This window comes from Schistocerca americana, chromosome 11 (assembly GCF_021461395.2).
Source record: "Schistocerca americana isolate TAMUIC-IGC-003095 chromosome 11, iqSchAmer2.1, whole genome shotgun sequence".
Taxonomy (NCBI): Eukaryota; Metazoa; Arthropoda; class Insecta; order Orthoptera; family Acrididae; genus Schistocerca; species Schistocerca americana.
Genome location: NC_060129.1, coordinates 41,439,431 through 41,454,762, shown reverse-complemented (window position 1 = coordinate 41,454,762; position 15,332 = coordinate 41,439,431). Strand labels below are relative to the sequence as shown.

General features: G+C 43.6%; 1 protein-coding gene across 1 annotated transcript in view; it reads right to left on the bottom strand.

Moving 5' to 3' along the window:
* The window catches only part of LOC124553726, a 126,215-nt gene that overhangs the window by 85,013 nt on the left and 25,870 nt on the right, over positions 1-15,332 (bottom strand). The window contains exon 4 of the mRNA XM_047127646.1: positions 6,687-6,779. Coding sequence (XP_046983602.1) covers positions 6,687-6,779 — 93 coding nt within the window. The remainder of the gene's footprint in view (positions 1-6,686; positions 6,780-15,332) is intronic.

Here is a 15,332-nt window from a genome sequence, read left to right as displayed (position 1 = left end):
CGGCGTCTCCGATGGCGCACTCCTCCCTTGTGGGGGCCCTCTCTGAGGGCACTCCCGCCTTAGGTGATTGTTCACACCTCAGGTCACACTTCCTGACAAACGGACGGAGGGACCAATCGGCACTTTCGGAAGGTATCAGCTCGGGTAATCACCCCTCCCTGGGCCTGGCCGTTACCAGGGAGTACGTACGTGTCCTACCTGCCTACCCGTGGCGGGGAATTATGCGTTACCCCGTCACCGGCTACGCATGGAAGTGCGTGGGTCGGCCTTCAGACACGCACAGGGAGGAAGAAAGAGAAAGGGAAAGGAAAGAAGAGAGGTCTCAAACGCCGCAGTGGAGAAAAGGGTAAAGAGAAGAGGTAAGGAAAAGAGAAAGACAAAGGAAGGATGAAGACATACAAGCAAGGAAGGCGAAGAATGCGGTACATTTACAAGTGTCCGTCTCCGGACGTAGGCACAAACCATACTCCCAGAGGGGGAGGAAGGGAAGGAAAGAGCCAGAGGTGAGGGGGGGGGGGCGAAGATGGGGGATGGGGAAGGATGCAGAAAGGGAAGGTATGCAGCCCGGAAAGGATGGAAGGCCACAATAGCTCGGGGTCCCGTGCTCGCTACGCACATATCCACAAAAGAGTTGTGGATCCCCTAGGGGGCTGTAAACAAGTTGTAGGCCACATCAGCTATCATATGATTTGTGTCTTCTTAGGTTGAGGATCAACATTTGATTGATATGCCTGTGTCATCAGCAAACATTACAGTATGCAAAACAACTTGATGGGAAATTAATGAGATCACTGAATTGTCTGAGAGACAAATTACATAAACAGCCACTGTGCAAAGAACGTAAATGGAGAAGAAGCCAGAATGAGTACAACTGCAATAGCAGTAAAATGAGTCTATAAATGGTGCCTATCAGAGACCCATTACAACCAAGGAGAATCAAGAAATTCAGTCGGTATGCCACAAGGTGATCAACAATCAGAAACCTGTATGATGTGAACAAACCACCAAGCACTAACAGTATGGGATGAGACAATTATGAGAGCAGCTGAAATTAAGGCCCACATATATGTTTATTTTGTTAAAAATTAACTTCTCCTCTCAAAACAAGTAACAACAGTAGTAAGGGTAATGTGCTATGCAGCAGGGAACTGGAAGTTTGTTGGTGATCATGATTTATTATACAACTTTGTAATTCTATGAACAATTTAGAGAGATTAATACTGAATTGAATGTGAAGAGTAGGAAATTCTGTAACAAATTAAAGAATGTGGATAAAATTGGAAAAAACATAAATGGAAGGGATGAAAATGATCAGAAATATAATTTTTCATCTGCACTGAAACCTGCATGAAAGAGCACTTCATAACAGTGAGCTGCCTAAAGGATTGGTCAGCTATAAGGGGCCTGCAGATCTGATCTTGGCATTTGCTTCATCTCACAGTACAGTATCTTTTTTCATTGGTGGGAGTTTGTGAAAGGCTCCATCTACATGCCCTCCCTTCAAACAACTTTGGGTTAACTATAATGCTACATGGTAACAGCAGTGACTGGAGGAAGTCCTGATACATTTGTGAATGCATGGGTCAAGTCTATTGTTTGTATACTTATGTGTGTGTGTGTGGGGGGGGGGGGGGGCAGGGGAGGGGGAACAACGTTGGTATTTGTGATCAGTAAATGGAGAATTTGATCCTAAACATAGTTGTGGAAAGTACCTTAATGTTCTATGTGCATGCACATATATCACATAGAATTGGAGAATCATATGGTTCTTTTGTAAATGAAGGCTTTGCAGGCATGCGTCGAAGCAAAATACTACCCATAGTCTGTATCTTCATTGATGTCACAGTTGTACCCTTATGAAAATTAATGATTTTAAACAACCTGATGAACTGCTTATACATGTACAATTTCTTTTAGAAAATTATGATAACCTTAAATTGTCTCAATGTGTTGCATTTATTGTTAAATATTTTAGAATGTTTTCATAAAATTAAATTTGCTTTTAGTGTTAACATTGTAATCTCTACCTTGGATAGAGATGGATTGTGAAGGTTATTCATTCATTTGTTCTTTTATTTACACATTGCATTCTGTAGATGAAGATGTGGATGGATGTAGAATGAGCTCGGCTGCAAATTAAAAGGCAGAAGCTGCCACAATAATTTACTTCTGTGAAGTATATGGACAACCAGCAACTTAAAGAGCACAAATCTACACACACACACACACACCTCATTATGGGAATTGCTAGTAGATTATTTTGTACATATGTGTATGTACATTAACTAATATGAAAAATATCACTTTTGCTCCTACCACATTACTCGGCTACTTATTTTACCTAATATCTACATCGATACTCCACAATTCTCCTTATGGCACATGGCCGAGAGTACCCTGTACTGCTACTAGTAATTTCCTTTCCCATTCTACTCACAATCAGAACAAGGGAGAAATTACTGTTATATACCTCCGTATGAGCCCTAATCTCTCATATTTTATCTTTGTGGTTCTAATGAGCAATGTGTGTGTGGCAACAGAATCGTTTCACGGTCAGCTTCAAATATCAGTTCTCTAAACTTCCTCAACAGCATTCCTCAAGAACATCACCTTCCCTCCAAGGATTCCCATCTTAGTTCCTGAAGCATGTCCATTACACTTGCATTTTGTTCAAACTTACTAGTAACAAATCCAGCATCCTGCCCCTGAATTGCTTCTCTAACAAAGGATTAATACACCTTTACACAGAAATTATGTCAGCTGTCTATGTGTTGGTGAAGTTTAACCCCATTCAACATAAAAACTAAAGTTACATGAAACTTGCATCACTGAGCTAAAATATTCTGATAGGCACAAGACAGTGGCTAATAATGTAGTACTGAACTTTGGTTTTTGATACATGATGTCTACTGGAAACTAAATATTCCTGTTCATCCACTCTACAAGCAATCAAAACAGCAAAACCACACCCTAATACTCCACACAGAATATAACGGGACAACTCATTGAATAAAAGAATGAAAAATACACCTATGCTTACTTACACATTCATTCCTCTTGTATTCACCCAAATGTCTCTGCAGAACATTGTGCACCTTCTCACCTCATCTCATAGCTCACTATTTCTTTGCAATATCACTCCACTGTATAACACCTCATACTGTAATTAGTTGTGCTCTACTGGATCTGGCTGAAGGATTTAATTCTCCCCTTTACCTGAACATACAACAGTTTGATACTCAACATGTTCTCCAATTAGTCACTGAACAGTCCTCCTGGGTTCTTCCCCAGGAACAGCTGCTCCCAACCCACATTTCTGCTATCCACTTTTCCTTAATGATACTTGGTGGTTCCAAAAGATGATTTTCCCCATCTCCAATTCCCAGTTTTCCATATCTTTGCTATAGTTGAACAAATTTCTCTACATGATAAAAATTAACCATCAGCAGTTTAGTGCCTTAACCCTAGCATGCAACAAGTGGATGGCACAGACTTGCACAGCCATAACCAGCATTCTAGAAACAATATTTCTGAAATTATGTCTTACATTTCTCGAAGCATGATCCATTACAAACTGACCTCCACATTCCATCTTTCATGCAATGCCACATCAGCCCATAATCACATTTAGCTGTTTGAGCCTCAATGTAGGACATGGAATTTGTGTTAGCAGCTCCTATGTATTGGTCTGCAAGATGACGAAATCTTCAGAGAACTTGAAACAACTGAGAATTACTGTTCAACAGCACACAAATGATAAGAATCAGTTCAGCTTCTTGATACCAAAATCAAATCCCTTGACTTCATTCACTAGGTGATGAGTCTCTTACTATTACCTTCCTTACTGATGCTATCTTCACATATTACAAGCAAGAAAATCACAAAATAGAAGGAAGTAATAACATGCCATGAAAGTGCATCAAAATTAGGTCTGAAAAACAAATGACAAATGGTAAGGAGCAAATCTGATGTAGGAACCAGTTCGGTCAGGTTTTCAGAAAAGATCAATTGTGAATCAGGTACTTTAGGAGTACAGTAACGAAAACTTAAATTTATTGATCTAGTTTTTCATGCAATCAGGTAGAAAATTCCCAATTCCACAATTAAAAGAGAAGCTTACTGGCCATACGTCAGCATTAAAATGGTCAGCCCTATTATTTTGCATCATTAAGCCCCAGCATTTTACATTAAAAAGCTTCCAAAAGCACGAAGATCACTTGTCAATTCAGCCAACATAGCTAAGATGTCCCCTGCACATGTGCTACTCAGGATCACTGTCATGGCCATAGATCCTATTTGTAGATTTTCTCAGGTGTCTCGCACTATTTAATGTAAGTTATGTATTTCCAAAGTAAAATGTGAGGTACACACCAGTGATTTCAGTGGCAACCCAGATGACAAGATTTTCCAGAGCTCACTACCACCAATACTCAGGCCTGCACACTTGTGTTGGAAGCAGCACTCGCAGCCAACACCATCTCCTCACCTCTGCTCCTGGTGCCATGGAGGCAAGTGGTATGGCCTGTGGTCTCTGGGGCCACATAAGGAGGACAGTATGGCCTTTGTTTTTGCATTAAGTGGTTACCAACTACAACCGAGCCACTTCGACAGCAACTACAGCTATGCAATAGGACACCCAACAGTTTGTTGCGTTGGTCAAGCTTCTCATTTGCACAACTACTACTACACCTGGAATTTCCATTTCTGTAAAGCTCTTCTTGTACAACAACACTACTACTGTTTCACTTACTGTCCTGTCCACTTGTCATTCCAATTCATCACTTTTATCTGTTTAAAATAGCATAATATGAGTCTCTGTGACACTAAATCTTGGCCTATTAGCTGCCAATCAGCCACATTCCTTTACATACTGTCTGGGCTGTTCCTAGCACATTATTTGGGTTTCTTGACTCTTATCTTGTATAATCACTAAACATTCAGAGTCTGAATCCTTTACAGCCACAGGGAGACTGTTTAAGTACAATGAGATCAAGAGTGAACCAGTACTTTCCACAATTGTGTGTTGAATGTTCCACGGTCTATATCTAATTTTAGTCCTGTGACAATATCATCAATGTGACCATCTCTTTCTCTCAAAGAAGTTATAAAGCATATTATGACAAGTAATCTTCTTTCTTTAGGTCTGCCAGGTCTCTAATGGTGAGGTCATACATGGCTTCATCTATGAACAATTATTCACCAAAAGTCATTAATAAAGTTTTTCTCAGACTGACAAATTTATAACAAATACAACAGGTACCACAGATGCCACAATAGGTACAGGTTGTGGCCAAAGTATCAGGGATGATCTATAACACATGAATGTTACATCTTTCTTCAAAATGCTAAAAGGTTTTGTGACAAACCTGTGAATAGCTGTGATTCACTCAAAATATAAGAACATACACTATTCTTTTGAATTGTATTATGTCCCGTTATTGAAAGGAGGAATATTTCTCAAATGAACTATGATTAAAATATACACTTTGTCTAAATGTGAAGTATATCCATCACACACTGCCATTATAAAATATATTTTATATCAACAGTGGCTATGGAAAACAGGATTATACCAGCCAACAGTCCCATTCCACTTCTATTTACAACAGTCAGCATGTAACAGGTGATACGAGGGTAATCCCACAAGTAAGGTCTCCTATTTTTTATAAGTACAGAACTCTGTTTGTGTGGCAGGTGGTCACACTGATGTGAAGAGTGCTTCATGCGCTGTGCGTAAACATGCACACGCTGCGCTGAGGTGCTCAGTCTTCACTTGGCAGCCATTGAGAATGGAGTTCCTGTTGGATGTTACTGCCAAGTGTGAATTGCGTGCAGTTATTTGGTTTCTGAACGCGAAGGGCACTGCGCTAATTTAAATCCATTGCCGATTGATGGAAGTGTATGGTGAGTCATGCATGGATGTCAAAAATGTTTGTAAGTGGTGTAGAGAGCTTGCAGTCTGCCAGTAAAGTCATGGCAACCCTTTTTTGGGATCAGAAATGGGTATTGTTGGTCGACTTTATGCTCACTGGGACCACAATTAAGACTGACAGGTACTGTGAGACTCTGAAGAACTCAAACCGGCAATTCAGAACCAGAGAAGAGGAATGTTGAGCAAGGGCATACACATTCTCCATGACAATGCTTGCCCACACATTGCTCTCCTGCAACAGTTTCAGTGGAATAACAACCCACCCACCCTATAGTCCTGCCTTGGCACCCAATGACTCTCACCTGTTCCCTAGGTCAAAAGAACATTTCGCCGGAAAGCAATTTAGCTCCAACAATTAGGTGAAAGAGTTTCATAACTTTCTGAACAGCATGTAAGCTGGTATGACATGGGCATACAAAAACTGCCACAGCATCTACAAAAATGCATAAACAGAAATGGTGATTATGTCGAAAAATAGCTAAATGTTCAAGCTGTAAACTGACATAAACCATAGTAGAAATAAACAGGTCTATGTACTTATTTAAAAAAATAACAGACCTTACTTTTTGGATTACCCTCGTATTAAAATCAAGTGGACAGTTAGAAGAATACTCTACAATTACAAACAGCAACAAGTTCCAGAAAACTGACAATCTGTGCCAATTGCACTGAAATGCGTCCTTTACTCTACACAATTAACAGATCACTTTTTTCCTCACTCTGCATGCAATATATCATGAGTGTGAATACTTGCAATATTCTCAGTTACATTCACTTCAACATTTACTTCAGGATCTTCCTTGACAAAATCAGTGGACCAAGATAGTTCCAATAGATCTTCAACAAACTGAAAGAAGAAAACAATCTGTGAATTATAGCTGCTTGCTAACTTATGTACCTATGACACAGCTCTCAATATTTCTTTCTTATGAGTATCATCCAATTTTGCAGAGATTCTTATTGCTTGGGAAGAGTGAGTGTCAGAATGCATCCAAATCAGTTCTAATGTCTGATTTTGCTATCAGCCATTGAGTAGTATTTATTTGGCATACTTTCACTTTCTATTCCTGTCACATGATCCACTCTGATTTCAGAGGCACTATGGCCTGCTCTATCAGATGGTCATACTCCCATATACAAACCTGATTATATATATATACATATATGAATATAATAGGGAAACATTCCACACGGGAAAAATATATTTAAAAACAAAGATGATGTGACTTACCATACGAAAGTGCTGGCAGGTCAATAGAAAAACAAACAAACACATACATACCACAAAATTCAAGCTTTCGCAACAAACTGTTGCCTCATCAGGAAAGAGGGAAGGAGAGGGAAAGACGAAAGGAAGTGGGTTTTAAGGGAGAGGGTAAGGAGTCATTCCAATCCTGGGAGCGGAAAGACTTACCTTAGGGGGAAAAAAAGACGGGTATACACTCGCGCACACACACACATATCCATCCACACATATACAGACACAAGCAGACATATTTAAAGACAAAGAGTTTGGGCAGAGATGTCAGTCGAGGCGGAAGTGCAGAGGCAAAGATGATGTTGAATGACAGGTGAGGTATGAGTGGCGGCAACTTGAAATTAGCGGAGATTGAGGCCTGGTGGGTAACGGGAAGAGAGGATATATTGAAGAGCAAGTTCCCATCTCCGGATTTCGGATAGGTTGGTGTTGGTGGGAAGTATCCAGATAACCCGGATGGTGTAACACTGTGCCAAGATGTGCTGGCCATGCACCAAGGCATGTTTAGCCACAGGGTGATCCTCATTACCAACAAACACTGTGTCCATTCATGCGAATGGACAGTTTGTTGCTGGTCATTCCCACATAGAATGCATCACAGTGTAGGCAGGTCAGTTGGTAAATCACGTGGGTGCTTTCACACGTGGCTCTGCCTTTGATCATGTACACCTTCTGGGTTACAGGACTGGAGTAGGTGGTGGTGGGAGGGTTCATGGGACAGGTTTTACACCGGGGGCGGTTGCAAGGATAGGAGCCAGAGGGTAGGGAAGGTGGTTTGGGGATTTCATAGGGATGAACTAACAGGCTACGAAGGTTAGGTGGACGGCGGAAAGACACTCTTGGTGGAGTGGGGAGGATTTCATGAAGGATGGATCTAATTTCAGGGCGGGATTTGAGGAAGCCGTATCCCTGCTGGAGAGCCACATTCAGAGTCTGGTACAGTCCCGGAAAGTATCCTGTCACAAGTGGGGCACTTTTGTGGTTCTTCTGTGTGGGATTCTGGGTTTGAGGGGATGAGGAAGTGGCTCTGGTTATTTGCTTCTGTACCAGGTCGGGAGGGTAGTTGCGGGATGCGAAAGCTGTTGTCAGGTTGTTGGTGTAATGGTTCAGGGATTCCGGACTGGAGCAGATTCGTTTGCCATGAAGACCTAGGCTGTAGGGAAGGGACCGTTTGATGTGGAATGGGTGGCAGCTGTCATAATGGAGGTACTGTTGCTTGTTGGTGGGTTTGATGTGGACGGACGTGTGAGGCTGGCCATTGGACAGATGGAGGTCAATGTCAAGGAAAGTGGCATGAGATTTGGAGTAGGACCAGGTGAATCTGATGGAACCAAAGGAGTTGAGGTTGGAGAGGAAATTCTGGAGTTCTTCTTCACTGTGAGTCCAGATCATGAAGATGTCATCAATAAGTCTGTACCAAACTTTGGGTTGGCAGGCCTGGGTAACCAAGAAGGCTTCCTCTAAGCAACCCATGAATAGGTTGGCGTACGAGGGGGCCATCCTGGTACCCATGGCTGTTCCCTTTAATTGTTGGTATGTCTGGCCTTCAAAAGTGAAGAAGTTGTGGGTCAGGATGAAGCTGGCTAAGGTAATGAGGAAAGAGGTTTTAGGTAGAGTGGCAGGTGATCGGCGTGAAAGGAAATGCTCCATCGCAGCGAGGCCCTGGATGTGCGGAATATTTGTGTATAAGGAAGTGGCATCAATGGTTACAAGGATGGTTTCCGGGGGTAACACATTGGGTAAGGATTCCAGGCGTTCGAGAAAGTGGTTGGTGTCTTTGATGAAGGATGGGAGACTGCATGTAATGGGTTGAAGGTGTTGATCTTTCCTCTCCCACATCCACACCGGCTGTTCAGAGCATCCTCCTACAGGCCAACCGTAAATTAGAACAGCATGCCACCCTTCACCTCAAAAAAACTATCCAATCTCCTGGTTTCCCACCTCCGGAAAGGCAACTCACCCTTCACAACCTTTCCAGCAAACCACAACCTCCTCTCATTGCACACAAACCCATTCTCTCCCATCTACCTAATCTTCCACTTCCAGCTCCACTCCCTCCAAAACCTCAAAATTCCAATCAACACAATCTGGAACCACAACACCCTAATTCAGTAGTTAACCTTTCCTCCAAACCTCTCTCCCAATCCGAAACCTCTGTCCTATCCAAAGGCCTCACCTTCAGCCCCACTCCCAGATTCAACCAAACAGCCCTCGTCAAAGATTTACTGTCCTACACTCGTACTCTCTGCTGGAAATATCACTTTGCCACGAAGAAAAATGATCCTAATCCTACTCCTAATGATCCAACTCCACAAGACACCATCCAAATTGAACCCTGCCTGGAACAGTTCCGTCCTCCGTGGCAGCGGGACCCACCTCCTCTTCCTCAAAATCACCCTCTCCAAACCTTCCAGGAATTTCTGACTTCCAGCCTTGCATCTCAATCCTTCTTAAAAAACCTTAATCCTACTCCCAACATCACCACTGCTGAAGCCCAGGCTATCCGTGATCTGAAGGCTGACCGATCCATCGTCATTCTTCCGGCGGACAGGGGTTCCACGACCGTGGTACTTGATCGTCGGGAGTATGTGGCTGAGGGACTGCGTCAGCTTTCAGACAACACCACATACAAAGTTTGCCAAGGCAACCCCATTCCCGATGTCCAGGCGGAGCTTCAAGGAATCCTCAGAACCTTAGGCCCCCTGGAAAACCTTTCACCTGACTCCATCATCCTCCAGACCCCACCGACACCCCGCACCCCTACCTTCTACCTTCTTCCTAAAATCCACAAACCCAATCATCCCGGCCGCCCCATTGTAGCTGGTTACCAAGCCCCCACAGAACGTACCTCTGCCTACGTAAATCAACACCTTCAACCCATTACATGCAGTCTCCCATCCTTCATCAAAGACACCAACCACTTTCTCGAACGCCTGGAATCCTTACCCAATCTGTTACCCCCGGAAACCATCCTTGTAACCACTGATGCCACTTCCTTATACACAAATATTCCGCACGTCCAGGGCCTCGCTGCGATGGAGCATTTCCTTTCACGCTGATCACCTGCCACCCTACCTAAAACCTCTTTCCTCATCACCTTAGCCAGCTTCATCCTGACCCACAACTTCTTCACTTTTGAAGGCCAGACATACCAACAATTATAGGGAACAGCCATGGGTACCAGGATGGCCCCCTCGTACGCCAACCTATTCATGGGTCGCTTAGAGGAAACCTTCTTGGTTACCCAAACCTGCCAACCCAAAGTTTGGTACAGATTTATTGATGACATCTTCATGATCTGGACTCACAGTGAAGAAGAACTCCAGAATTTCCTCTCCAACCTCAAGTCCTTTGGTTCCATCAGATTCACCTGGTCCTACTCCAAATCTCATGCCACTTTCCTTGACATTGACCTCCATCTGTCCAATGGCCAGCTTCACATGTCCGTCCACATCAAACCCACCAACAAGCAACAGTACCTCCATTATGACGGCTGCCACCCATTCCACATCAAACGGTCCCTTCCCTACAGTCTAGGTCTTCATGGCAAATGAATCTGCTCCAGTCCGGAATCCCTGAACCATTACACCAACAACCTGACAACAGCTTTCGCATTCCGCAACTACCCTCCCGACCTGGTACAGAAGCAAATAACCAGAGCCACTTCATCCCCTCAAACCCAGAATCCCCCACAGAAGTACCACAAAAGTGCCCCACTTGTGACAGGATACTTTCCGGGACTGTACCAGACTCTGAATGTGGCTCTCCAGCAGGGATACGGCTTCCTCAAATCCCGCCCTGAAATTAGATCCATCCTTCATGAAATCCTCCCCACTCCACCAAGAGTGTCTTTCCGCCGTCCACCTAACCTTCGTAGCCTGTTAGTTCATCCCTATGAAATCCCCAAACCACCTTCCCTACTCTCTGGCTCCTATCCTTGTAACCGCCCCCGGTGTAAAACCTGTCCCATGAACCCTCCCACCACCACCTACTCCAGTCCTGTAACCCGGAAGGTGTACACGATCAAAGGCAGAGCCACATGTGAAAGCACCCACGTGATTTACCAACTGACCTGCCTACACTGTGATGCATTCTATGTGGGAATGACCAGCAACAAACTGTCCATTCGCATGAATGGACACAGTGTTTGTTGGTAATGAGGATCACCCTGTGGCTAAACATGCCTTGGTGCATGGCCAGCACATCTTGGCACAGTGTTACACCGTCCGGGTTATCTGGATACTTCCCACCAACACCAACCTATCCGAAATCCGGAGATGGGAACTTGCTCTTCAATATATCCTCTCTTCCCGTTACCCACCAGGCCTCAATCTCCGCTAATTTCAAGTTGCCGCCACTCATACCTCACCTGTCATTCAACATCATCTTTGCCTCTGCACTTCCGCCTCGACTGACATCTCTGCCCAAACTCTTTGTCTTTAAATATGTCTGCTTGTGTCTGTATATGTGTGGATGGATATGTGTGTGTGTGCGCGAGTGTATACCCGTCTTTTTTTCCCCCTAAGGTAAGTCTTTCCGCTCCCGGGATTGGAATGACTCCTTACCCTCTCCCTTAAAACCCACTTCCTTTCGTCTTTCCCTCTCCTTCCCTCTTTCCTGATGAGGCAACAGTTTGTTGCGAAAGCTTGAATTTTGTGTGTATGTATGTGTGTTTGTGTTTCTATCGACCTGCCAGCGCTCTCGTATGGTAAGTCACATCATCTTTGTTTTTAAATATATTTTTCCCGCTTGGAATGTTTCCCTCTATATATATATATATATATGTGTGTGTGTGTGACTTACCATACGAGAGCGCTGAGCGCTGGCAGGTCGATAGAAACACAAACACATATACATACACACAAATCTGTGTGTGTGTGTGTGTGTGTGAACATTTCAAAATTAAACTCAGATAATATATAGATGCACATAATCTTCCAGCTGTAAACCCATAAACAAGAGCAAGAGGGCTTCTTGGTCATTAGTCAAATGAATATGGCATTGCATACATTATCATCAAAATTGACCAAATTTAATGGTATTTACACAGCTTCTTGCTCTGTCATCTTGTATTTTCAATGTTTGCTCTTTAAGAAACAATGCAAATTTATGTCATGTATGCTGGGGGAAAATTGTAAGGAATTACATACAGCCAATGCAAGATTTCAGTAATGATGGATGTACTACAGTGAATAGTGACTGGGAAGTCTAAAATATACACCCACCAAGTATCTTAGTTCCGAATCTTCTGTTATAGCACTATGACACAGAGGCCATTACTTCCAAGAGGAAGTCTTCCTTGCTTCATTGATACCAAATATATATTTAAGACATTTATTACATACAGTCATAATAAAAAATTAATACAAGGGTAATGTTTAGTAAAGATATGCTTGTTACAAGGGCTGATAAAATGCTACTGGTAATAACCAACACATAGTACATCTAACTAGAGTTAACTAAAAGTCCACAATATTCTTGAAAATAACTGGTATCAATTGTTCACCATCCAATTAAAATTTAGCTTGAATGCCCCATATTTTTGTCATGACACTCTTACTGCACTTAATGCACAATACAGTGCTTGGGTGAACACCTACATTACACTCAGAGCTATCCACATGTTTCAGTTCTGTATCTTGCTTTACCCAAACACTAGGTCCTTCAGCCTTCAATGGGTCTTCAAGAAACTGAAAAAAGGGAAAAAAAGTGAAGTGATCAAGGCTTCTGTACCTTGTTCCTACATGCTCTCTCTTAGAGAGGAGTAGTGGAGCAGGGAGAGGGTGGGAGAGAGGGAGAAGGTGAGGGGGAGGGGGAGGGGGAGGGGGAGGGGGAGGGAGGGAGGGAGGGAGGGAGGGAGGGAGGGAGAGAGAGAGAGAGAGGGGGGGGGGTACTTTCAAAGAGATCTTGTGTAGAAGCTGATATAATCACACATATTCATCTCTTAAAACAAGGCAGCAAGGAAATTTGGATCCCACAACTCAAATATTTGAACACAGAGCTTTGTTTATTTTTGAATGCAGGCATGACAGAAAGAGATTGTCCACCAAATATCGACCAAAATTAGTTCTTACGCATCAAGCTGCAATCAGCATACACAGCATCCATACATATTATGGAAGTGGGTGTGTTTCAAATCTCCTCATAAACCACTGGATTGATTTCAACTGAACTACGTACACAAATACTTACCATCCAGAACAAAATACAAAGAAGGTAAGAACCAGCAATCTCCTATAGAGGTTGGCTTGATAATGTTGAGAGAGGAGGGGGAGGAACAACAGATAGAAAGAGGTGGCAGGAACAGATGGATAGAGATAGGGTAGCAGATGGACAGAGGTGGTTGGCTGCTTGAATGATTAAAGGGACCAAACTATTAGGTCATCTGTCCGTTCTTCCACGAACAAATAGGCCTACATGATTGTAGGTGAGAGAGAGCCAACAACACACAACCCAGATCAAGAAAACCTGAGGTCCACGAAAGGTCAATAAAGCTGATAGGAGACACAAAGAAGAAAGGGAAACAGAGGAACAGAGACAGGCAAGATGCCCCATTTAGCGATCAGCTGGAAGCCCCAGAGAGCAGAATGCAATGAGTGACCATACGTCCCCCAATCCCCACCACTTACCAGATGTACTCCACTGCCTAGGAAAGGCTAGCAACACAAAAAGAGCAAGAGGAGCACAGAGACAAAAGATGAATTACTGTAACATGCCATGTGAGAGGGGTAAAGAAGAGGAAAAGAGCAGATAGGGTGAGAATCATGCTGGACCACCAAGCCCAGACTGTCACAGCCTGGACTGGGCACAGGTAGCAACAGTGTGTTCTGCCAACCCCTCAATGGACAGATAAAGGTTAACTGACTCTCCCTGAAAGAGAGTGGTAAAAGCCCTCTTCATGAATAAAATGTAAAACTAAGTCAGCCACTGAGGCATCGTCTCCTAACACCATGGGTAGAGAGTGCAGGAGAGTAGGATTCGACCACAGGGTGGCTAGGTTGGGACAGTCCAGCAAAATGTGGACCACTGTCGAATGGGAACCACAACAGTGGGGTGAAGGAGATGACTGTGAGTCAGCCAGGTATGGCTGATGTGGAACTGGCAAAGGACAGTAGAATCGTTGTGAGAGGCTTGCATGGAGGACTGCCATACATTCATAGTCTCCTTTATCACTGGTAGTTTGGTGAAGTCACAGTGAGCCATTCCATATTCCACATTTCTAAAACTTGAGTGTGTAACCACTATCAGGGGTTGCTTCTAGAATACTGATCACCAGAGCCAGTTTACTGGTAGCCAGTTTGGCCAAGCTATCAGCAAGTTCATTCACAGAGATCCCAACATGACGTAGTCCAAACAATTGTCACTGAGCATTCACTCTGTTCAAGGGCACACTGGGAATCCTGGATAGCAATGATCAAGGGGTGGTGAGAGTAACATTGGTCGAGAGCTTTCAAACTGCTTAAGGGGCTGCTGCAGATGAGAAAGGATCCACTGGTGCAGGAAAAGGTATGTTCAAGAGCACAAGAGATGGCTACCAACTTCACAGTCAAAAACACTACAGCTTCAGGCAAGGAAAGCAGTTCTGTGTTACCTGTGTGAGTGTAAGCAAAGCCCTTGTGATCAGCAATCATCGAGCAATAAAAACAGACTACTTCTCAACTCCAAGATGCACCAAGTCTGGAGGAAAATTGGTGGCAGAGGGCCTCAGGGGGTACCATGCCTTTTGGACTTTGTGATAGGTCAAGACGAAGCTGTAGCCGAGGGGTATCCCACAGAGATGTATATGAGTGGGCCATGAGGAGACTTAGAAAAAGAAGTAAATGGAGTTCAGAGGGAGGGACAGGATGTGGATTGTGATCATAATGCCTAATGTGGACCACCATTGTGGAAAATGGGCTTCCATTTTTGGAAAGAGTGGATGGTAGTTTACATGCTTAGGGGAGTTGCAAACATGGGTAGCATAATTGAGAAGCTGCTGCTGGCACCTGATACACAACAAAGAGACCCCAGCCTCCAAGAGTATCCCATGCACAGGACTTGTTAAAAAGCTTCCTGTTGCAAATCAAACTCCACAGCAGTTTATCATATTCAGTATCCACAATAGTGAGGGTGATGCCGAAACTTATGCCAGACTCCCACAAT